General features: G+C 35.4%; 1 protein-coding gene across 5 annotated transcripts in view; it reads right to left on the bottom strand.

Annotated features, from left to right (window-relative positions):
* MAPK10 (mitogen-activated protein kinase 10) overlaps window positions 1-26,571 on the bottom strand; it is a 335,359-nt gene that overhangs the window by 70,151 nt on the left and 238,637 nt on the right. For 3 of the 5 annotated variants that reach the window (XM_066384869.1, XM_066384872.1, XM_066384873.1), the window contains exons 5-9: window positions 11,962-12,091; window positions 6,926-6,984; window positions 5,909-6,047; window positions 4,599-4,764; window positions 2,388-2,459 (exon numbers count right to left, since the gene is read on the bottom strand). In XM_066384869.1, coding sequence (XP_066240966.1) covers window positions 2,388-2,459; window positions 4,599-4,764; window positions 5,909-6,047; window positions 6,926-6,984; window positions 11,962-12,091 — 566 coding nt within the window. The remainder of the gene's footprint in view (window positions 1-2,387; window positions 2,460-4,598; window positions 4,765-5,908; window positions 6,048-6,925; window positions 6,985-11,961; window positions 12,092-26,571) is intronic. The other 2 variants (XM_066384871.1, XM_066384870.1) reach the window with 1 other exon arrangement.

Here is a 26,571-nt window from a genome sequence, read left to right on the forward strand (position 1 = left end):
TTTAAATGTGCCATGACTTACAACATTAAATTATAATTTTAATTATAGGTAAAATAAACTAAAGATTTAAATCCAATTTGGTACATTTTCAATAAAATGGCGGTTCTAATTCATTTCATCTTGAAATCATTTAACCATATTTAAGCAGAATTTGACTTAAGCCAAATGTTTTTTCACTATAAATTGATGTAATTTCTCTGTTTACTTTTAGGTCTTCTTGCAGGCTCAGTATCATAAATGGCACTGGGCTATCCAAGACTGATATTCTCAATAGTCATCCCAGGAGATAAAGGAATTCAGAATGCAAACCCCATCACAATCTACATTGTGTGTATAAGGTTATATTCAATTTTTAGGATCATACTTATCAAGGATATGTATTTTATGTATTGATTTTTGCACACTTTGCTCTCAGTTACAAACATTTTTCTAAATACATTTTTCTAAAATAAAAAGAAAAAAACCTACAGGAGAACAATTTTTAGAAAAATAAAGAATTATCAATATGGTGCTGTTATCTTTGTTCGTTTTCTGGAAGGTTATTTTGGGTTGAAAAATGTTTTGTATTTTTCCTCAGTTTATTGACTATTAAATTTAATACTGTTAAAATAAGTAAAAGCAACCCTGAAAAATGTCTGAAGAACTAAATGAGATCTCAGAAAACTAGGCTAATGAAAATCAAAGAAGCTGTAACAATGCCACATGGAAATGAGGCATTGTGCCTTTTTGTATTTCACAAACTTAATGCATTACAAAGACGTGGCTTTGTAACTTTAAGTACTGATTGAATTCCCTTTCCTTTCTTTGTTGTTTTGTTTTTTTTTTATTTGAAATCTATTTTACCCTCAAGGCAAAAAAAGGAAGAAAAAATTCCTACCTTTGTTTGAAATCAGTACAATTAAATATAAATGTGAATTATGATATTGTTCAGATCAACTACATTAGATAATATAATTAATCTTCAAACTATAAATAATTAATTTAAAGTAAAATTTAATATCCTTTCAATACATAAATATAAAATTATTAATGAGATATTCTATATATTTTTTAGTATCTTTAAAATCTAGTATGCATTTTACATACACAACACGTTTCACTTCAGACTAATCATAATTTCAAGTGCTGTATAACCACATGTTGATAGTGCCTACCTCCTGGACAGTATTGTTTTAAAAGCTTACTCTTACATTGTTACTGGAATTTAGAGAACATCTCATTAATATCGAACAGAATAAACAAATGTCCACATAAATGCATGCTCATTGTGGTATTAATTTCTTATTGAGTCCAATTTTCTTTCATTATAGGCCTTTTCTTCACTAAATACAATCATAATCTTTCTTATATAATAAGAATTCCTTAATAGAGTTTTCTTATTAGTCAAATAAAATATTGAGTAGATTTATGAACATGTTTATTGCCAATTTCAAAAAATGTCATATGTAGTAAATATATTAAACTCAATCATGCATTATCATTGAGAAAGTTGTCAGTTGTACTTAGATTTCATTATGGTGTATTAGCAGCATACTTCTGTATTTAAAAAAGTATATTCTCTATTAATATGCAAACTTTATTATCTATATATTATAATCACAAATATGTACCTTTGTTAGAGAGTAAGCTTTTGGCCATTTCAGAAATAAACCAGCTAATTTAATAATTACAAATCATAAATAAATCTCCAAGAAATTTTTGGCGAAATCTAGTACAGAACTCAGTGGTAAAACTCAAATCAACACTGCTTTTTAAAATTCTTAATTACTCTCACTGGAAAAATCATTATCTATGTCTAAGTCATATATGCAGGTCAAGTGAGGGAAACCCATTTTAAACCCACCAGATACCTAGCAACTTGAATAATTATGAGTTTCAAATGTAGAGCTCATGTTTTAAGGAGAAATGCTATAATGACCTATTTAAGACCGGAGAGTGTCAATGAAGCTGTAGACAAAAGCTGATGTCGGAAAGGAGAGAAATTACTATGCCTACATGTTGTAGAAGAATAAAATAGTTTTAGAAAGCAGATGGAAAATACTTGCAAATAATGACTTAGTTTTCTAGTTATAAAGATATTTAATCATTTGGGATTTGGTGGTCTCTCTAATTTATGAAAAAAATAGCATTGCTACTTTGAATTGTAGACAAGAAAATAATTTAAGAAAAAAAATATGCCCATTAAAATTTAATTAAAACAAATCACTGTGGTAAGTAGTCTTCAGTACTGGTCAGATTATAGAAATCATCACTTTTTTAAAAAAAATCACAATCACACCACTTACCCAACTTTTTGCTTCTATCTTTACTCTCGTGGTAAAACCATTATGTGTTTAAAGGGAGAGAGAACAAAACATGTAAAGCTGCAGCAAAAGGTACAAGGATACAGTCCCTTCCTGGAAAGAGGATTTTGTGGCGAACCATTTCTCCCATAATGCATCCCACAGACCATATATCCACTAGAACAGGAGAGAGGGAAGTGAAGAAAAGGAGGAAAGTCAAGTTAACTAAGATAATTATCTCTGAAGGAGGAGGAAAAAGAACAGTTTGATTAGAAGATACAATTTTTTTTCCCACCAGAAGTTATCCAAAAGGGTGAATTAAAACCAGCCCTATATTATTTCATAACCAATGTCTAATATGAGAGCTCAAATTAATTTTAAAATATTACTTTTTGGATGCCTTAAATTGCTTCATTAGTGCCCTGAAATGGTGACTTGGAAAAGCAGAAACTAAACCATAAGTATCTCATCAACCTGTAGGGTCAACTGGAATAGGGAAATAAGAGACCACACGTTTCTTTGTTTGTTTGTTTGTTTGTTTGTTTTGTTTTGTTTTGTTTTTTGTACATACAACCAAATCCAAGAAACTAGAAAATGGCTGGAACCATAATTTTAAGGCAAAAGTAGTCAAATCCCTGGTTTCAGGACTTAGTGGTTTGTTTGTTTTTTCCTTCAGAAGTAATTCTTATAAATAAATATCAATTTTAGTTTCTATTTATAATATTTCTTAAACATGTAAAATTAATTAGCACATTTAAAAAAATATGTGGAAGTTAAGTAATAAAGTATTAAAGGTATTTTAAAAATTATCATATACATACATTTATTTCTCAGATGTCACACTTGTTAGCCAAACATGCTTCACCTTCTCTTTCCAATCTTTCCCCTCTTCCAACTAGCTTTTTAAGGAAGGTCAAAGGGAACTTGGGGGCAGAAACATTAGGCTGAAACAGTCGTTGGGGAAGGAAGGCAGGGTTAGGTGCACAGGTTAGCGGGGCATGCCTGATATGGGAGCAAGCGAATTTTTCTGCATGATAACCTTCCTCCCATACATAAGTGGGAGAACAGCACAAGCATGCTAGGTGTGGTTTCTCCACCTATCTAGAAGTGCTAGAAAGCGATGGCAGTAATTTACAACCTTTTCTAGCGAGGAAAGGAGATTATGCGCCATTTGTGCAGCAAAGATCTGAAAAGCAAAATTTAGACTTCCCAGGCCCCTGAAGACCCTTGATTTCTCAACTTTATAAATTGGTTTCCTTTGGATTGAAAAAAAATCTTGTAAAAAATGTAACTTATTTTCCAAATAAGTTAGATGTAGTATCTATCACTTTGGCAAGAGGATTAGATTTGCCCGTTCCAAGTCAAAAAGTAACAGACCTTTTTCATTGTCTACCCAAGAGAACCTGACTTTCTTAGGACCTGACTTTTCCCCTTTCTCTATACAGATGCATAAAAGTATTAATTTTTATGGAAGTACTAATCTGAAAGTACACTTTTTTTAATTTGATGGCCAGGATATTTTTTATAAAAGCACCCTTTAATACCTGCAAACAAAAATATGATGATAATTATTTTTATAGAACTTATAAAAATAGACTTCTAGGACTAAATAAGAATAGAGTATGAAATAAGTGTGAAAGGTATTGAGTACTTATACAAATTTTAATTTAAAACTATTTTAATTCCTAAACATATTGGATGTTATTTTTTTTTAATTAATAAAATCTTATCGGAACTTTGAAGAATTCTTTCTACCTTTTCTTTTAAAGATCCATGAATACTAGATTTTCATTATGAAAGCAACAGTATACAATAATTTTCTCTTTCTATAGTTTTGGAATTTATGAAGATTTTCTGTCCCAGGATTTTTGGCATATTTTTGTCTTTTCCTAACACTAGAACCATCTCTCTAATATATGACATAAAGCCAAATGGTTAAATGTAATGGATTTCCTTCTGTTTTTATCCTCATTTTGAGCTGAGCTGCAACCCAAATATCATTTTTCTTCAGTATCTACAGTGTGTGCTCATTAATATCCACTTGACCGTTTTAGTAAGATTCCATTGACAGTTGTTTTTATCTATCACATTGTAGTGCTTTTCTAGCAAAGCTTACATTTCAGAAACATCCTTCACATTTTTAATTCTTTCTAGTACTATTTAATAAAAAAAAAAATACTCTGAATACAAAAGCTGGCAGCCTTATTTAAAAAACGTATATTCATATACATGAAAGAGAACATTATTCTTGGCTATCTGAAACATGCTTGCATTTCCTTCACAGTCTCCGTGGCTGCTATTCAGAAGCATCCCTACCGTTCTCCTTGTAGCCCATGCCCAGGATGACCTCAGGGGCTCTGTAATAACGTGTCACCACATAAGGAGTCATCATGAAGCTTGTGCCTGCAGTCCGGGCCAGTCCAAAGTCGAGGATTTTCAATGTACAATCAGACTTGACTACAATGTTACTTGGTTTTAAATCCTGACAATAGGAACGGGAAAAGGAATGAAAAGCCAGTATGCTATGGAAATGGAACATGTGATTTCCATCTACTTAATCAACATGCTAGTCTTTCAATAGCACTGACAGCCCCCTTCTTTTACTGCAGAGTCCCACACCAAGCAAATGCTTACTGTTCCAAAGGAGTTTACAATTAGTTTTCAGATTTTTTTTTTCTCAATACTCTCAGGACTTTTTGAAACCCAGAAGAGAATTGTGCTATTATTTTTACAATTTAAGTTCATCTTGGAAAGAAAATTTAGGAAAGAAAATATATCATTTATTGTCATCTGTTAGTTTTCTCCTTATAGCAATGTACATGTTTTAGCTTAAATTTCATCTTTAGGCCTGACAGGAGAGCAGCTGAGGGCAACTATCTTTATACTGTCAGAAACAAACTGTAAATGAACTGTCTTATTCCAACTGCACATATGACCTCTGCCAATCAAGGGGCTGGAAAACAGGAGGCTTCTCAGATGCTGACTTTCAATGAGCTGAAACAAAACGTTAAACAAAATCAACTACAGAATAGCTAAAGTTTGCTTCTATACTTGAGTAAACTGTGTGCTAATTCTAACATTAAAGAATAAGGAATGTTATCAAGGTCCATCCATGTTGTTATAAATGATCCTATGTCAGCATTTCTTATGGCATTATACTGTATGAAATAAGTAAATCAGAAAAAACTAAGAACTATATGATTCCATACAGAGGTGGGACACAAAATTGAGACTCATGGACATGGATAAGAGCGCAGTGGTTGCCAGGGGGAGGGGAAGGGAGGAGAGGGAGAGGGTGGAGGGAGGGGAAGGGAGGATAAGGGAGGAGAGGGAAGGGGTAGTGGAAGGGTAGAGGCATAAAGAAAATCAAATAAAAGGTGATGGAGGACAATTTGACTTTGAGTGATGGGTATACAACATAATCAAATGTCAAAATGATCTGGCGATGTTTTCTCTGAATCTATGTACTCTAACTGATCAATGTCACCCTGTTAAATTAAAATGTCTAAATAAAAAAAAAGGAATGATTGTATACTTAACCAAGCCCCCTACATAAAGAAATTACCTACAGTAGGTTTTTCTTCTTTCAAACATCTTAATTATAATTCTGTAGGAGACATTCTTACCCTATGAATAATTCCAGCAGAGTGAAGGTGCTTAATGCCACACAACATTTGGTATAGAAGGTAAGACATTCGTTCATGGTCTAATTCCATCTGAATCACCTGGCACAAGTTGGCATCCATCAGCTCCATCACTAAGTAACTGGAAGGCAAATCCACAGTTTGGTTCCAGATCATCTGTGAAATCTTTCAAATAAGTCAGACTCCTCTCCTACATCTGGAAGTCTTCTTAACTGCCCAGTTCCACATTTGACTGAATAAAAAATATGAATAACTTCCAAGTTTTGCACGCATGCTGCCCATGGTAACTCTACCACAGGTTCTAACAGAAAGAGCATTTACAATATTAGTGTGTAACTTCTGCCTATATAGTTTCTACTTTCATCTTGTTCTCACTTTCCCCTGCATTTCCTGAAACTCTTTTTATGGTTACAAATAAGAAATAAAAATCAAAATAGCATATTCTATTAAATGCAACATATCTGTAGTGAACAAGATAAGGTGCTATGATTCACTTCCTCTCCTCTGCTTATTGTCACTAAACTTCTGGGCAGATTCTTTTTACACAAAATCAAAGGCACCGCAAAAATAAATAAATACTAAAGATAATCATTATCAGGTCCCTCTTTATTAATATTTCTTAAGGTGAATTGACTTATTCTAAATAACTCACAGAATAAACAATAAAAATGCATAAATAATAAGTCTTCACACAATGCAATCAACAGTTCAAATATTAAAAATATTTAAATAATAATAATAGCTCTTCCCTGACTGAACCAAGAACATGGAACAACAAAGCACACAGAATCAGGAGGCCAGAAAGAGAGAGGCAGAAGCATCCTCCGAGAAGTAACAACAGAAACAAGACCTCCATCCTATCACCAGTCTCTTTCATTTGGTGCCAGCTTCAACATCCCTTTGGTCCCTACAAAAGATTTCATCTCTTTGATTTTTGTCAATTTCCCTGAGTTACTAGAGAGCTATGCTCTCCCTTTCTTTATGAGTTTTGCTACTTACACATCTTGGAACTCCTCCAGCGTTTTCTGGGGTGTGAAGACATTTAATAAACTAATAATCTGAAAAAGAAACAGTGGAAGGAACAGAGGAAGGAATGAAAGAAAAGGGAGAGAGTAAATTATTTTAAAAGCACATTTAGACTAGCATTTCTTCCAACTCAAAGCCAACATCCCAGTGTTATTAGGAAAAAGCAAAGTTAGAAAAAGTTCTAAAACTGTCTCACAGAACATAGAAAAAATGTACTCAGAAAGCACATATGATCTACCCGCCTTCAGGTTAAAATACAATTAAAAAGCTCAAATTCTTAGGTAAAAGGAAGAGTCAGAGAAAGGACATAGTTGTGATATTGCTTTAGACCAGTGGTAGTCGACCTGGTCCCTATCGCCCACTAGTGGGTGTTCCAGCTTTCATGGTGGGCGGTAGAGGAGCAACCAAAGTATAAATAAAAAAAATAGATTTAACTATAGTAAGTTGTTTTATAAAAATTTATTCTGCCAAACTTAGTGAAAATCCGACATAAAGTACTTGGTAAGTAATTATTATTATATGCTTTAACTTGTTATAACTCTGCTTTATAAATTTTATAAAGTAAAGTTACTTCCCTATGTTATAAATCACCATTACTGTGGAACAGGTGGGCGGTTAGAGAATTTTACTACTAACAGAGATACCAAAGTGGGTGGTAGGTATAAAAAGGTTGACTACCCCTGCTTAAGAGTGTGGTTCTCCTTGCTATGATGTAAGGCTGTGTCATTCAACAACAAAGAAGGGAAGCTGGGCAAGAAAAGTGAAGCAGCAGTAAAACACCCAACAAGACTCCGTAAGGCCCTGTTTTTCTTCCAAGTACACAAGACAGTATGTTGATCAAGGTGAAGCTCTAATTCAAGATATTTTTTATATTGTTACTTAATGTCTTTTACTTCTGTTTCACACTCAAATATTATTTAAACTAATGTACGTGTAAGAAAAGTTGTATTGGCCCTGGCCGGTTGGCTCAGTGGTAAAACGTCAGACTGGTGTGCGGAAGTCCCAGTTCGATTCCTGGCCAGAGCACACAGGAGAAGCGCCCATCTGCTTCTCCACCCCTCCCCCTCTCCTTCATCTGTCTCTCTCTTCCCCTCCCACAGCCAAGGCTCCATTGGAGCAAGGATGGCCCGGGCGCTGGGGATGGCTCCATGGCCTTTGCCTCAGGCACTAGAATGGCTCTGGTCACAACAGAGTGACGCCCGGGATGGGCAGAGCATCGCCCCCTGGTGGGCGTGCCGGGTGGATCCCGGTCGGGCGCATGCGGGAGTCTGTCTGACTGTCTCCCCGTTTCCAGCTTCAGAAAGACACACACACACACACACACACACATACACACACACACACACAAGAAAAGTATCTTGGGTGATATGAATAAATTTAGGAAAAAATGTAAAAATGGTATCAAAATTCTGTTTCTTAAAGTTTTTGTTTCCTGCTTTATTTTATATACTAGTAGGAAAAAATTTTACCTTCTGATATAAGTAAATTTCAAAACAAAAAAAAGCTTTGTCATATTTCCAATTAGATTACACACATAAATAACTCAAAATGTTCTTTCAGTTAAATATTCTGTACTAATGTGCCAGCAGGAAATAAAATAAGAAATATAAATAACAATATTCAACTCACATTGTAGATGCAACCATTTCACAAAAATTGGATAAGTCCAAGCTTAAGATTTACACATCTTTAAAACACAAATTAATAAATTTCTGAAACTTCATAAGTGGTACAAAACATAAGTAATAAAAATAAAAAACATTTTAACATCTGAGAAAAGCAGTCAATTCTAAGGAATGCTTGGAATTACTAAGAAAAAACTCACAATACTATCCAATATTTTCACAAATGGAATGATTATAACATAAGGAAAATCTAAGATCATCTCTACTAAAGCAACTTTGCAGTATGGAATATGCATATAGAAATAAAATTCTTTCAAACTATTTTTGGCCCTGACTGGTGGTTCAGTGGATAGAGTGTTGGCCTGGTGTATAGATAGTCCATGTTCAGTGCCCAATCAGGGCACACAAGAGAAGTGACCATCTGCTTCTCTCCCCCTCTTTCTCCCTTCTCTCCTTCTTCTCCTCCTCCAGAAGCTAGTGGCTTGACTGATTTGAGCATCAGCCCCAGATGCTGAGGATTGCTCAGTTGGTCTGAGCGTCAGCCCCAGATGGGGTTTCCAGGTGGATCCCAGGTGAGGCACATGTGGGAATCTGTCTCTCTATTTTCCATCCTCTCACTTAAACAAACAAACTATTTTTAAAGCTTCTTATTAAAGTGCCTCATCATTCTGTATACTTAGTTATAGCCTATGTTGAAAACTGTCTATGTGGTACATCTTTGATTAGAACATACGTATTGGGTCTGGTTTTCCAGTACTTTATAAGTCCTGGAAAGTAATTAATTTTTATTTTTTTCAAACAAACACATCAGAAACTAGGTGTAGGACACATATACATAACATAAAATATACAAACAACCCACACACTGGGTGAATAATAATGTAGGTCATCCCAATTAATTTAGGAAATAGCATTATAATTTTAAATAAATCAAGATTTATTATTTTGAAAGGTAAATTCCCCACCATTATATATTCTTATTTTCTCTTTTCCTATGCTCTTTTTTTTTTTTCAAAAAAATTACTTTTACCTCCTTTGATTTTCTTTTGAGGATTTCTCCTCTGTTCTTTCTTTGTTTCTTTATGAATTCTAATTCCTACTACTAATAATTTTAAAATCTTGTCTTTAGAAACAGATCATCACAGGTTATTTTCATTTTAGTTGAATAGTTTCCAGGCAGGAATCTGATTCAATTCCTCTATTCCAGCATCTTAAAATGTACAGATGTGAATCAATGTTTGTAATGGCCCAACAATCACACCAGCTACCACTTCCTAGAATTAAGTATCTGTTTTCTAAATCGATGCTCTTATCTATTAATATAATTTTATCTGAGATTACTCCACTGAATCACTTTACTTTCCACAGCACTCACAGAGGTCTGCATTCTGACTGCTATTGCTTAATATTACAAATACTAAAGTGAAATTTCAGTTGGTGGTAAATGAACTTCCCTTCTGTTAACAAGTTCTAGAAATTTATTTTCATCAACTTATATACATACATGCATACATACACATACACACACAAAAGAGGTGGTAGCAAGTAGGATGCCATATATAAATTATCATTTCAATTTAGAACTTCTTTTTAGATCCATAAATGTGAACCTTCATATTTTACATAAATGTGAATGCCCCCCTCAAGAATAAAGAGTATGATTCCCTCTATTCCCAAGTAAGTGAGAATTTCTTTACAAAGTATTTATTGCATTATAAGGACTGGAAGTAGGATTAGGGAAATATAAACATATAAAAACACAAAGTATCAAAATTTTTCATACAGTTGCTTTATTATTTGTATCTACCCATCTTTCATTGCCCACTGTATTTCTCATTCTCTTTGTTATCATAAAAACTGCACTGATGATGTGTTTTGGTGTTTTATTGGGGGGAGTTTTCTTAGCTGTTTGTTTGTTTTTTGCTCTTGGATTATTTTAACATCCTAAAAGAACAACTTGCTTAAGTAGAATGACTTTTCTTAGGAATTATCCTTGCCAACATTTCTATGTTGTTGTTTTTTCTAGAATTATCATGTACCTTGCATAGCCAACTTAAAGATGGCCACATATTTCACAAAATTTCTTTTTATTAGCAAGGTGTTAGCTGTTCAACTTATTTAAAAGAGTAACCCTATTCCACCCCACATTGACTGGAATTTTTATCTTCCTATTTTTATTTGTTTCACTTAATAGCATTCCATACTTTTACTTTGTAGACAGCCTTTTTCTACCATTAGAACAGAGCTCTATATGGGCAGGAATCCGTCTCTGCTTTCTTTAATGCTTTATTCTTAGTGTCTAGAGTATCTAGATCTATAGCCATGTGACAAATATTGGTGAAATGACTGAACTAAAAAGTCATTGGAATAATCTAATAGAGGAAAAGAGAAACAATGTCATTAGGCCTGAATCTACATATTTGTATTTCAACTAAACACTCATACATTTGCTTCTTCTTAATGCCATTGATAGAGGAGCCTAATGACAAATCCACTTGTTTATAAACCTACATTGATAATTTCATGTATTCTGTATGTTTTTCTACTCAAAAATAACTTTGTAGAGAGTTATTATAGCCATTGTTTCTACTGTTGTATTACAACAATTTATAACTTATTTTTATTATATATTTGTAATAAATATATACCCTATTTTAATTTATTTGTTAATAATAGTCATCATTAAAGTACTGAATTATCTCCCATTTATCCTTACTAAGAAGAATGAAAACAGGATTCTAGAGGTCCTTGCCTATGGTTGAAGAAGCTGATGCTCTGAAGTGAAGAAAGTCCTGTAATGGTTGTAACCTACTGAGTTCGACTGTGAGGAGTTCTTGATCCTGTTCTTAAGCACTTTAAAAATATCTCCCTGCATAGTTGCCTAATCCTATAGAAAATAAGTTGCCAAAGTACAGTGTAGTACTACAGTTGTTGGCCTACAGTTGTAGGCCACTGTCAAACTACAGCTAAAAGACAAAGGAAACAAACATCTTCACCTGTTAATATCTAAATTAAAATTGTAAAGATATATTGCATATTGTTCTGTAAGACATTTTTGTTTTTTGTTTCTGTTTGCTTTTACTTTGGAAAAACATGAAACTCTCTGGTTAATTTGGAGCAAAATTACCAAATATGGTTAATTTCATAACAGGGAAATAGCTATCGAATTTATCTCCTCCATGCCATATGGCTTTTAGATGATTTTTAAGCAGAAGGCTACCATGAGGACAATAAAATTAAATGTAGCATATGGGCAGAATAAACAATCTTAAGAGACAGAAATTGCAAAGTAAAGAAAGCTTTTCCTACTCAAGTTGGCAACTTAATTTTCTTTCCCCGATTTTACAGCCTCCCACTACCAGAGGTTTAAAAATAATAACTCACATTTTTATGGTTCACACACTTCATGAGGACCAGTTCCCGGTAAGCTCTCTTGGCATGCGTTTGGTTCTGAAAGGGTCTGCTGAGCTTCTTAATGGCCACATTTCTGTCAAGGACGGCATCATATGCAGCACTGCAGAGATTGAAGAGTAATCCAGAATTAATAACAAAAGAGTTCCTAGAATTCTTGCCTGTAGAACTAAGAATATGAGTTAAAAACAAACAAAAAAAGCACCTATTTTAGAATCCAACTCAGATACCCTCTCCTCAGGTCACAGGTAAACAAGGCTGTGAATAAAGATATGAATGACTGATATAAAAACATTCTACTTGTGAGGAAAGAAAGAAAAAAAGAGAGAGAGAGAGAGAGAGAGAGAGAGAGAGAGAGAAAGGAAGAAAGGAAGGAAGGAAGGAAGGAAGGAAGAAGGAAGGAAGGAAGGAAGGAAGGAAGGAAGGAAGGAAGGAAGGAAGGAAGGAAGGGAGGAAGGGAGGGAGGGAGGGAGGGAGGGAGGGAGGGAGGGAGGGGGGGGAGAGAGAGAGAGAGAAAGAGAAAGAAAGAAAGAAAGAAAGAAAGAAAGAAAGAAAGAAAGAAAGAAAGAAAGAAAGAAAGAAAGAAAGAAAAAAGAAAAGAGGCCCTGTCTTGCTGGATGGTTCAGTGATAGAGCATCAGCCTGGTGTGTGGAAGTCCCAGGTTTGATTCCCGGTCAGGGCATACAGGAGAAGTGCCCATCTGCTTCTTCACCCTTCCCCCTCTCCATTCTCTCTCTCTCTCTCTCTTTGCCTCCCGCAGCCAAAGCTCCATTGGAGTAAAGTTGGCCCGGGCGCTGAGGATGGCTCCATGGCCTCTGCCTCAGGCACTAGAATGGCTCTGGTTGCAACGAAGCAACACTCCAGATGGGCAGAGTATCACCCCCTACTGGGCATGCTGGGTGGATCCCGGTAGGGCGCATGCAGGAGTCTGTCTCTTTGCCTCCCCACTTCTCACTTCAGAAAAATACACACACACACACACACACACACACACACACACACACATACACACACACAAAAGGAAAGAAAGGAAAAAATCTTGGCAAGAATACAACATATAATTGCATTAGTGAGCAAGGACAAGAAAGAAAGAAAAGTGCTCAGCTTTCATACTAGCTATGTGTCTATACAAGTTTCATCTCATGGAGCTTGAATTTCTCATTTAGTAATATGTGATAGCTAGGTTTTCTCTGGCTTCATCATTCTCTGGTTATTTTTTAAAACCTTTTAAATTTATTGATATTCAGAAAAAAGAAGGGACAGGAACAAAGAAACATTGGCTTGTTGTTCTATTTATTCATGCCATCATTGGTTGATTTTTGTATGTGTCCAGACTGGGGATCAAACCTGCAACCTTGGCCTGTCAGGATGGTCCTCTGAGCTACCTGCCCAGGGCTTACTTTGGTTATTTTAAGTGGACATTTATTCTTTCCCTATGCAAGAGTACCAGTTGTTAGGGTGTGATGTTAATTGCCATTAAAGCACAAGTTCACTTGTTAACAATAACAAAGTTCTAAATAGGGAATGCAATCAGAGTGGATTTCAGAAGTATAAATAATGTTTAAATATAAACATGGAAATGAATGTCATTTACATTTGAAGCTTTCAAACTATGTGAGAATGATAATTTACCATGCTTTGAAAAAGCAATCCATACATGGTACTGTTCCTCCCATACTCACAATACATGGGTCTGGGATCAGATGAGGAAGTGAGTCTCTTCTTGCTATTATACCTAACGACTTACTCAGAAAATCTTTCTTTCCCATCCCTGCAGCTCTGAGTTGTGTTGAATTGTCTGAGTTGCCAGGAAGGGTTGTTTTAGTTTCCAGGAATGACACAGAAACTAATGTCTCCTACAATCAATCTATCGAATTGGAAGAGACAATAACCATTTAGGGTCAATGCCACTAAACTAAAAAATGAACAAGGATACTGTAGTAATGACACATTCACAAGATAAGGTTGGACAAAGAGTTTCTCTGATCTATGCCTCCATTTAATATTATCCTTCTCCAAAACATCTCCATCAAAAGTCTAACCTGTCTCTGCTTGAGCATCTCCAAAATCATAAACCCCTTAAACATTAAGGCAGTTCCTTTGTTGTTGGACAGCTTTGAGAGTTAGAATCATCATCATTTTAATAAGCAGACTTCTCTGTCTGTGGAACGTATAGATTACTGTCAGCCTTGCCTTCCAAGGCAACTCAAAATAAACTATTTCCTTTTCATTATGATAGACCCATAATGTTTGAAATCTATGAAAAGACTGAGCACAATGCCTTGCCTATAAGCACTCAATAACACTTAGCTTTTCTTATTTTCCCCCAAGCCTTTTCTTTCTTAAACTAAATATCACCAGCATCCCACTACCATTTGTCAGAATGTGATTTCAAGACTGATCACCATGTGGTCAGTTTTCTCTGAAAAGGTGAACACTGCACTCAATAAACATTGTTACTCGGGCATGCAGTGTCAGCAAAGATTAGGGTAAAGGCTATCAACTCCCTCATGCATTCACTCGCCCATTCATTCTGTTGTCACAGTTAAACAGATAGTCTATCTTGGATTATTGATAACTACACATCACGCACTATTGACTTACAATGAGCATATGCGAAATAAAAATGCTGTTTCTAAAAAATCTGCACTGCTATTAAATTCTGTATGCCAGCACTGCTGCTTCTGTTCTTATTTGTTCTTGTTAATTTACCAATGGCAGCACAGACAAAGGAGTCAGATGGACCTACATCTTACAGGTAGCACACAAGCACCATAGTGAATTTGGAAATATGAAAATGATAATTTCTAAAGTTAAGAAAATATACCATCAGTAAAATGATCAGAACAGTTGTCTTAAAGAGAAAAAACTAAGTTGAAATCATTAAAATACCTAAAGAAAGAATGGCAATCAGTCATAAAAGTGTATAACAAAGAGTTAGAAAGGCAAATTCTGATGTTGCCTGGCAAAATAAGAAAGTGGTGCAGGGGTCCAGTCAGCCAGCAGACGTTTAAATCCCTGTTGTGGTTGTTAGAGACTGCAGCCAGTCAGCATTCTGCTCAGGGTCTGCTCAGGCTGATTTTATCCTCTGCAGTCAGCATTCTGCAATAATCAGGCTTTTTCAGAATGTTGCATGTAAGAATATTGCCCATATTTGGTCAGTTTGACTGTTACATTTCTCATAACTTAATAAATTGGCATCTGGTGTTATATGTGAGTCTTCAGTGAAGCGTGTCAATGGCAGTTTGAGCTCCTGAGAGACTGAGCAGATCCTGCAATAATGGGCAGGCCCTACAGTTCTTGTTGGGTAACTTCTTGTGGGAAAACATATCCTTTCTGGCTCTCTTGGCAGGTACGACACTAGCCAGTTTCTCCTAGAAGTGTGGTGGCATTCTCCCTCTTTCTGTTACCTCTTCTTTAAAGGAAGTTTAGGTATGAAACTTAGCACTGCTGCTTACCTGATGTGAAGCTATGGGCAACCCACCTGCACTTTCTGACATCAGTTTCCCCATGTTTATAATGTAAATAATAAGAATTTAATCTATTCATAGTGCCTCAACTGGAATGAGCATTTGATAAATAATGATTATTGCTACTTTAAAAAATCAATGTCCTGGCCCTGTCTGGTTGGCTTGACAAAAAAGCATCAGCCTGGCGTGTGGAAGTCCTGGGTTTGATTCCCAGCCAGGTCACACAGGAGAAGCGCCCATCTGCTTCTCACCTTTCCCCCTCTTCTTTCTCTGGATCATTTCTTCCCCTCCCGCAGCCAATGCTCCATGGGAGCAAAACTGACCCGGGCACTGAGGATGGCTCCATGGCCTCTGCCTCAGGTGCTAGAATGGCTCTGGATGCAGCAGAGCAATGCCCCAGATGGGCAGAGCATCGCCCCCTGGTGGGCATGCCGGGTGGATCATGGTCGGGCACATGTGGGAGTGTGTCTGTCTCCCTCCACTTCTCACTTCGGAAAAATAAAAAAATTAATTAATTTTTTAAAATCAATGTTCTTGCTGGAGTCATTGTGTAAGACAGGGAGAGATAAAGTACATATTCTTACAGCATATGTTTTAATTGGAAATGTATCTATTAATCAGCATGTGTACTAATCACACATCTATTTAATTATATAACTATCTTGACCACATTTCACAAGTTTGCCTCATGATATGAAATTTGAGACAAAAGCCTTATAAAAATCTAGATATACTGTAGTCACACAGTTCTATTACTACTTTAATAATCTATCCAATGTTATTTGTTTTTAAAGAATTCCCTATTCCCAGTAATCACTGCATCCTTTTTTAATGGTTCATCTGGTATCTTTTCCAACCAATACTAAACAATCAACGTCAAGTTCCACACGTGTCTCTTATTATTTCTTTCTTCTCTCTGAAAAAATAAGAATGTTTTCCTGTCTATAGTTGTGTAGAATGCTGTGGTCTGGCTCATTTAACTATCATTTGATCCCCTTTATCATGGCTTCCTTTGTGGTAGGCAATTAGACAGACACGAGCAGAACAAGAACTACAGGCCAGGCATAGAAGCTCACCAGGGTGGAACAGCTTAGGTGCCTAGCAATGGGAAACAAAACTGGGAAAACAAGGATCTCACCTCCAAGGTAACCTTTCTCCACTAGCATATTGCTGGTCATGTGGTTCAGACCCCTGCTTTCATATCACAGGTCATGCAGTTCAGACCCTCCCCTGACCTTTCCTTTCCTGGCATGTTGCTATTCATGTGGTTTCCACCCACTTAGCAGGAGAGTGAACAAGAGGGACAGAGAATAACCCTTAAGCATTAAGTCTCCAGGACAGTGAGGTTCTGATCTACATCAAATACTGTTAGGCTTCAGTTTTCTTTTAGCTCCAGAAAAGTAGCAAAACCAGACAACCGATCCTAGGGCTGGTCTCATGACCAGATGCACTGACCAATAACCCCTGCTCTGGAACAAACCAATTAGTAGAAACCATGACCTTATAGGGACACCCCTGGAAAGCTGACGAATATTCTACTGAGATCCTCCAGTGGGACTTCCCCTAAGATCTCCACCCTTAAAAGTCTTTAGGATGAAGTGCTCTCCCTCCCAGGAGCACGCAGGTGCCTGCTCCCAGGCATCTTTTCCTCGCCTCTCTCTTTCTCCTAAGCTCTACGGGACCCTGCAGACTTGCAACCAGGGGAGCAGTGGGCAGTGGCAGTCTCAGGCTAACCCCCTAAACCTGTCTCCAAGGCCCCCTTTTCCTTACCCACTCAGTCCCTTCTGTGTATACCTGACCGACAAACCCTTACTTTACATGCTGCATTTTGTCTCTTGAATGAACTATTTTCTTTCAGAAGACAGGAATAGAAGTGTTGTATTTTGCCAGTAACATGGAAGAGACTTAAGAGTAAATACATAATTCCCAGATGCTTTTACGCTCTAGATTCCAATAAGGCCCTGCCATGCAGATGCAAGTAGGAGAGATTTGTAGGACCAATGTGCAGGTGGTGGTCATCTTCTAACACTGCTTGGTTGGCAAGCAAGTTCTCCTGGCGGTGTGCGACATGCCTCTAAGGCAACAATTCACATCATGGTCCAGATTCCTGGGTAAGAGGAGCTGCAGCCCAGGCTGCAGGGGACTCCAGGTCCCAGAGTGCAGTCACCAGCATGATGGAGTAATGACAGCAGCAGTGATGAGAGCACAGTTCCAGCTCTGTGATTCCGGAATCCAGTTATAGTCATGTGTTCTGGAAGCTTAATGCTTTAGGATACTCTCGGAGGCAGAAATATATATATGCAGATATTCAGCTCCCGAATGTTTCAGAGTCATTCTGAAAAGCCCAGACTAGAGCTCAACCATCTCGGCCCTCCAATGATGCTGCAAGCACACAATGTACTGTATTAAATCTCGGTCTATGTAAAATGTCACTGTCTCCTGCCGTGAACACTGGCCGACACGACACTCCTTCCCATTTTCTGTAATTCCTGAGTTAACGTGGCAGCAGCTCAGCAAATACATCTGCAAGTTGGCATCATCAGTGCTGTGCAGTGAGACATTGCCATACAGTAATTTTGTTACTCTTGAGTCATCTTTTTTTAGTCTTAGTCCATAGAATCTTACTTTTTTCTTTCAGTAGTTTCTTATTGTTTTCTTTTCATGCAAGAAAAAAAAAAGGTTTTTCCAACAACTTTTTAACAATTTAGCTGAAAATATTCCAGCAGCTTTTTGGCCTACAGCACTAAGTGAGCTTCCCTTCTCCCAGGTTTATTTATAAAAAAGTAAGATACAGCCTTCTGTTGGTATGCACTTAGTCCTGGTATATGATACTATAAGCTGTTTATCTTTTTAAATATATTTATATAAATACACACACACACAAATACACATCATACACTTATCCTTGCAGAGAAGTCTTATTCTCAATGTATTTATCAGTTGTTTTTTTCTTCTGGCAACAGCAAACAACGTTTTGTACAAATATTTTTCTTCCTAAATCATAATTATTTATTCAATAGTTTTTTTCCTCTGATCTTTCACATTTAAAATGTTCTTGATCATATTAACATGTTTGTAAGAAAAAAAATCTATGCATCATGAGCAGAACTTTATATCTTAAAAAATAATCAAAACACAAAAAATTGTATCATTGGAGAATCTGAAACATCATAAGCCATAGCCCAGCCAGCCAGATTCTGTCCTGGATGCACCCTGTAGCCGTTCTTGTTCTTTGCCTACATTTCCACATTTTCACTTTGACCTTTTCCCAAGGCCTGGATCTTAATTGAAAGCTATGAAAAAAAAACCTGCACCCAGGACCCTCAAATATCTCCTTTTGACGTCCAAACATTACAGTCCCTAGAGACACTGTTGGGATACTGATGCCGCCATTGACAACCATGTTGGTGAACCTGCCAAACTCACGTTGGCCTCGGGCTTTGAGGATAGTTTCTCCTGCTGGGAATGTTCTCTCCACATCCTCACTTGCCTGGCTCCATCTTCTGACTCAGGTTTCAGCCCAAATATCCTTCTCAGTAGAGACCCTCCCTATTCACCCCATCAAAACTCAAAAATTGATTTTTTTTCACTGATTACTTTTATTTCTGAATAGCTTGGCTATATCAGTTTGGTTAGGGATGCTTTTGATTACAGGTAATAGAACTCTGACTAATAGTGACTTAAGTAATAAAGAAAATCTAGAAGTAGGCATATTCAGGTTTCAGAGGAACACTGTAACTTTTGTGGGCACTTGGGACTTTTGGCTTCTGATTTACTGCAAATTTGTTCTTACCATATTGAAAACAAAAACCAATAATGGAAATACATTAAGTGCATCAGAGAGAAGTGCAGGTGCTGTGAGTCATTGCTAAAATGTCCCTTCAGGAATAAAGGCCTTATTAACCCAGAGGCTGGGAGTGCTGTGGGCAGACTCCCCGTCAGCTCTTATCCCCCTTTAGGTACATCCTCTATTGTCTTCATGAGCAGCCTTCACTCAGTGACTGTTGAATATGTAATTATAAAAGCTTGGCCACCTCACCCAACTCAGGAAGGCTGGTCAGTCTCCTTCCATTTTCTGAACTCCCAAGAGGATCAGCTAAGGCTTCTATTGAGATTACATTGTAGCTAAACTTCTGTCTCTGCTTTCCTTCCATTCTTTTTCACAGGAGTTAAGCCCAAGAACACTCCTTAATAAATCTCCAACATGCAATCACCATCGCAAAAGGTATTTTCTAGAAAACACAACATTTGACAAGGAGTAACTCATAATCAAATACAGCAATAAACCATGGAGTTTACCTGGAACTTTCTCTAAGCAAAAGACAGGGTCCAATTGTGGATGAAGGTTGCAAAACTAGAGCTCAACATTAAGAAAAGTCTTTTTATCTATGGACAAACTAACCTAAATGATCAAATCCAGTGACATAGATTCTGAATAAAATCATTTTGCGCTTGATGGACAACATAGTTGAAGGAGGGCAGAACGTGAGGCTCAGAAGTCAAGCTCTCAAAAAAAATAAAAAAAAAAAACCAGCAGCTCTTTCAAACACAAGAAATTGAACTAACACTTTTTAGCTCTTCAGCAAATTAGTGACAGAGTAGATCACACAAAGACTAACCAGCTTGATGAAGAATATGGAACCATACTAAAACTCATTACCACAGAAACTAGAGCAAAATACAACATTAATATCCAGATATCAGGTGTATCACTAGTAGCAAGCTATCGCAGAGAAAAATTTAACAAAACAGTCCCATTTACAGTTGCATAAAAAATACCCAGGAATAAATTTAATCAAATAGATGAAAGACCTATCCTCTGAAAATTATAAGATATCAGTGAAACAAATTGAAGAAGATACAAATAAGTGAAATTGGATAGGAAAAATTAACATCATTAAAATGCTCATACTACCCAAAGCAACCTACAGATTCAATGGAATCTTATCAAAATACCAATGGCATTTTTAACAGGACTAAAACAAATTCTAAAAATTTACATGGAACCACAAATAAACCTGAAAAACCACAGCAATCTTAAGAAAGAACAAAGTTGAATGTATTACAATACTTGAAATTAGACTATACTACAGGTCTATAGTAATCAAATAGCATGGCACTGTTATAAAAACAGACATATATATCAATGGAACAGAATAGAGAGCCCAGAAATAAATACATGCTTATATGGGCAATTAATCTTGTCCTGCAAAGGGAACAAAAATATACAATGGGGTAAAGACAGTTTCATTAATAAATGATGTTGGCAAAACTGGACACATATCTGCAAAAAAAATAAAACTAGACCATTTATTATTCCACATACAAAAATAAAGTCAAAATGGATTAAAATCTTAAACATAAGAACTAAAACGATAAAACTCCTATAAGAATACATAGGCAGTAAACTTTCTTACATGACTGTTAGTAATATTTTTCTTGGATATGTTACTCAAGCAAGGGAAACCTAAGAAAAATAAAGTAATGGAAATATATCAAACTAAAAAGATTTTGTACATCAAAAGAAGCCATCAATAAACTAAAAAACAACCTACTGAATGGGAGAAGATATTTCACCATTAGTATATCTGATAATGGATTACTGTACAAAATACATAAGGAACTCATACGACTTAACACCAAAAAAATAATCTTTTAAAAAATTTTTAAATTAATTTTAATGGGGTGACATGATTAATTAGGGTACATTGATTCAGAGAAAACATTTCCAGGTTATTATGACATTTGATTATGTTTTATACCCATCACCCAAAGTCAAATTATCTTCTGTCACCTTCTATTTGTTTTTCTTTGTACCCCTCCCCTCCCTGTGGTAACCACCACACTCTTATCCATGTCCCTGAGTCTCATTTTTGTGTCCCACTTATGTATGGATTCATATAGTTCTTAGTTTTTTCTGATTTACTTATTTCACTCAGTATAATGTTATCAAGGTCCATCCATGTTGTTGTAAATAATCCTATGTCATCACTTTTATGGCTGAGTATTATTCCATAGTATATATGTACCACATTTTCTTTATCCAATCATCTATTGAAGGGCTTTTTGATTGTTTCCATGTCTTGGCCACTGTGAACAATGCTGTGATGAACATGGGGCTGCATGTGTCTTTACTTACCAGTAAAAACAAACAATCTAGTTAAAAATTGTGTAAAGGACCTGAATAGACACTTCTCTAAAGATGACATACAGATAGACAATAGACATATGAAAAAAGGTCAACATCCCTAATCATCAGGGAAATGCTAATTAAAACCACTATGAGACACCACCTCACACCTGTCAGAATGACTATCATCAATAAATTAACACCCAGTGTTGGCGAGGATGTGGAGATAAGTCCCATCTTGTGCACTGTTGGTGGGGCTGTAAATTGGTGCAGCCACAATGGAAAACAGTATGGAGGTTCCTCAAAAAATTACAAATAGAACTATCATACAACTCATATTTATTCAAAGAAATCCAAAATACTAATTTGAAAAGATATATGCATCCCTATGGTTATTGAAGCATTATTTACTATATCCAAGATATGAAAGCAACCTAAGTATACATTGATAGATAATTAGATAAAGAGTAGGTGATACATATACACAATGCAATATTACTCAGCCATAAAATAAGAACAAAACCATGCTATTTGTGACCTGGATAGATCTAGAGGGTATTATGCTAAGTGAAATAAATCAGACAGAAAAAGACAAATATCATATAATTTCACTTATATATGGAATCTAAACATCAATGTAAACAAACATACAAAATGGAAACAAATTCATAGCTACAGAGAACAAACTGATAGTCATTAGATAAAAGGAGGTTTGGGTGAAAAAAGTGAAAGGATTAAGAAGTATAAATTGGCAAATATAAAATAATCATGGGGATGTAAAATACAGCATAGTGAATATGGTCAATAATATCATGATAACTATGTATTGTGTCAAGTGGGTACTAGACATCTTGGCGATCAGTTTATACGTTATATTAATATCTAACACTATGTTGTACACCTGCAACTAATATAATATTTTATATCAACTGTGATTGAAAAATAAAAGTAATGTATACAAAGAGAAGGAAGGAAGGGAGGGAGGGAAGGAGGGAGGGAGGGAGGGAGGAAAAGAAATTAAAATGAATATAAAGAAGATAGCTACTATAAGCACAAAGCATATTCTTAGAAATCAAAGTGATAGCATTGGAGAAAAAAATTGAAAACTCCCAAAGAGGAATTGCTTCACCTCAGGGAAATATGGTGACAGGGTGGATTTAGGTGCTGCCCAGTGGTGGGATTCAGCCAGATTACACCAGTTTGGCAGAACCTATACCTAATTTTTTGTTGAGTTTGGTGAACCGGTTGTTAACATGGCACTTGTAATCAGGGTTTTCTCTAAGGTGGGTGCCTGGGCAGCTGCCCGATGTGGAAATTACAAATTTACATTCCTTACTCTTTTTTAACATTCATCTGCATAACAGCATATTCTAAGCACCCGTAGTAATGTTCATTCTGTCCATAGGTGAAAAAAATTGACAGAACTATGCTTGTCATATTTATTTATTCACTTTATAAAATCCATTACATCTTTGACGAAATTCTACATGTTGATTCCTTTGTGTTTGTTACTGCAATAAACAAACATATAATATAAAATGTTCCAAACAACCAGGGGGTGACAAGCTGTCACTGGAGATATCTTAAGTAATGGTTTTATTGTTTTTTGTCAGGTATTATTTAATATATTTTCATTAATATTTTAAAACCCTTTCTTATAACATAATCTAGTTTTGTGTACCTCTTTTATTATTCTTATTTAAGTATTAAACGCATGAAATAATAAGCTACCTTTTGGTATATCACTTTTTTATATATACTTAAAACAGTCATTAGGGCAGAGAGCTGGTGATTAAATTATTTGCTACCTCTCTTGCTCCTTTTTTCTCTTTGTGACAATTTGTCTCCTGTCCACTTTGCTGCTCTGAGTGATCATTCAGTATGATTTAGCCCATGCTATAACCTACAAAATCCACAAAGCTTCCAGGCTGCCATTTGATGAGGCAAGTTGGAAACTTGAGAAACTACTTTATGTCTTGATATAAAACAGAGGTTTTATATAGGTTGTGAGAGCACAGAGGTTGTTTAGCCTACTATAAAGAGTACATGGAGCATATTGAAGGTAGTCAGAACACTCTTGCTATGTTTTGCCATTTATTATTTGCCACTTATTCAGTGCCATAAATCTATAATTATTTAGTTTTTAGTGTTTATTAAAGTTTCTTACCTTTGCAATAAAATATTTTTGACAAAATTAAACTGCAATATTTAATTAAAATTCTATATACTTTTCATGTATATATTTTTATGTTTTATGAATTCTATTATTTTTATATTTTCTTAAGGACAACACAATAAAAACAAAAAAATAAGTATCTTAAAATACAATCAGTATCTATATAAAATTAATCGTTACTGTAAGAAGACTGGGCCCAAAGACAATGATTTAATACATGCATCCGCAAAAGATGCATTTACAGATCACTCTGGAACCATAAAGTTTATTTAGATCAAATGGCTATTCTTGTAGATTAATTCTGCTTATTTTCAATTCCAAGTTTTTGTGGGGTATTTTTTTTGGATATGTACAAAATGTTAAGTAACAGTTGCTAATGTGCTGCCTTTAAAAGCAAAAAAAAAATTATAAGCTTTTAAATTATGCCTGCTTTATATCATTTTATCAAATGCTTCATATATAACATTAATACTTTTCAATAATACTTGATTTTCTATCCAATTCAATGACTCAAAGAAAACTTAGGGAAATTCACTTTATCAAAAGTGAGACACCTGACAATAGGGTGAAATTATTAAAACTTTTAAAAAATATCAACATTAAAGATATTAATTTTTTAGTGGTAATGCAAATATAAATGTTTTGCAGAATATCATCAGGCTAAGGACAATGTTCTTACCAACTTAAGAAATCTATAAAATAGAAATGGACTTTGAATTGGTTGTGATGTAAATATAACTAACATTGGTCTAAACAAATTGCAATATTCTACAAATCAAAATAGAATATGTAAGTACTGAGATTTGTAAACATTTTTCATACATTCATAATTAGAATAACTTGATTACAAAATTTTGAAAACAAATCTGATATTGAAACAAACAAACAAAAAGATGCTTAGTACTCGAGGGTATTATGTTCAGTGAAATAAGTCAGTCAGATAAAGACTTCTATGTGGGATGTAAAAAAGAAAATAAGCAGACTCACAGATAAAGAGAACAGACTGATAGTTGCCAGGGACTGGGTTAAAGAGGTGAAGCGATTAAAAAGTACAAATTGCGCCTGAACAGGTAATGGCGCAGTGAATAGAGCATCAGCCTGGGACACTGAGAATCCAGGTTTCAAACCCCGAGGTCACCTGCTTGAGCATGGGATCCTAGACATGACCCCATGGTTGCTAGCTTGAAAACCAGGGGCGCTGGCTTGAGTTCAAGGTTGCTGACTTGAGCAAGAGGTCACTGGATCGGCTGGAGCCCCGCAGTCAAGGCACATATGAGAAAGCAATCAATGAACAACTAAGGTGATGCATTGAAGAATCGATACTTCTAATCTCTCTCCCTTCCTGTCTGTCTGTCCTTGTCTGTCTATCTCTCTCTCTCTTGTTAAAAAATTAACAAAACAAAACAAAAAAAAAATTTTTAAATAAAGATGCTTCAGCAAAGTAATCAACATTGTCTTAACATCTTTTATAATTCTTATTGAAGAATAACTTCTTGTAAACAAATCCTAATTTTTAGATTATTTTTTGCACAGAATCACTTGGAAATCTTGGTATTTAGCAAATGGAGCACCCCAGTATTTTAACTCTTGAGACTTCTATGGAATAGCTACTATTATAAATAAAACTTGCAAATAAAAGCACACTAAAATGTGCTGAGAGAGAAACTGAAGCAAGAAAAGAACTGAACAAATCAAATCAAATAGTGAGTTCGCAAAGGACAAGATTTAATATTTAATTTCCATAAATATGCCTTGTAATGTAATTTGTGAGAATAATCTTGAATAGAATTTCTAATTTTAGAATATATTTATATCCTCTATGGGATTTGATAGAGTTTCTAATTTCAGAATATTTATATTCTGTACAGCATCAGAATATGATTATAAAGGTCTATAATTGTTCAACATCTAAAATTGGTAAACCATTAAAAAGAGCATAAACATAGGCAACCTATTTGACAAGTTCTGTATTACAATATTATTTATTGATTAAGGAATTTTAAATGTAAAGGGGGACAGGTTTTGTAAAAAAAAAACTGGTCCAAAACACTTATATAACATAAAAATAAATTATAATTGACAATATATTAGATTTATCATTGTTCTTAACAGGCATCTAAGTCCTTTTTGGAGACTATTTTTCAAATCAAAATACAGGGTGTCCTCAGGTTATGACACAGTTCTATTCCTATGACACTGATGTAACCTGAATTTTGGTGTAAGTCAAAACATACCCTAGCCTAAGTCATTTACATATCCTAACACAGTTATAAAATAATAATCTAGAACATAAAAACACAAGTAAGCCACAGAAAAAGGAAAAGGACATAAATATACTGTACTATAATAACAGAAAAAATGACAGAAAACAAGTGTAAAAAATAGAACAAAGCTAATGGCATACCCACCACCCTGCTCCCCTGACCCTCATCTCTGCAACCACCAATCTATTCTCTGTATCTATGAGTTTGGTTATTTTTGATTCCACATGTAAAGCATATACAGTACTGTAGTATTTATCTTTTTTTGTTTGACTTCACTGATAAGAACACCCTCAAGGTCCATCCACATAGGAAGATTTCTTTCTTTTTTACGGCTGAATAATATGCCATTGTATATACCACAATTTCATCAATTCAGCTATCAATGAACGCTTACTTTGCTCCCATATCTTGGCTAATGTGACTACGCTGCCATGAGAGTCTTGTTCACCTTTGCATCAAGACTATAGTGACTGCACTGTCACACTGTCTGGCTTATAGTTGACTCTACATAAGCACTTGTTAAACAAGTAAACCGATTGATGA

Source organism: Saccopteryx leptura, chromosome 5 (assembly GCF_036850995.1).
Source record: "Saccopteryx leptura isolate mSacLep1 chromosome 5, mSacLep1_pri_phased_curated, whole genome shotgun sequence".
Taxonomy (NCBI): Eukaryota; Metazoa; Chordata; class Mammalia; order Chiroptera; family Emballonuridae; genus Saccopteryx; species Saccopteryx leptura.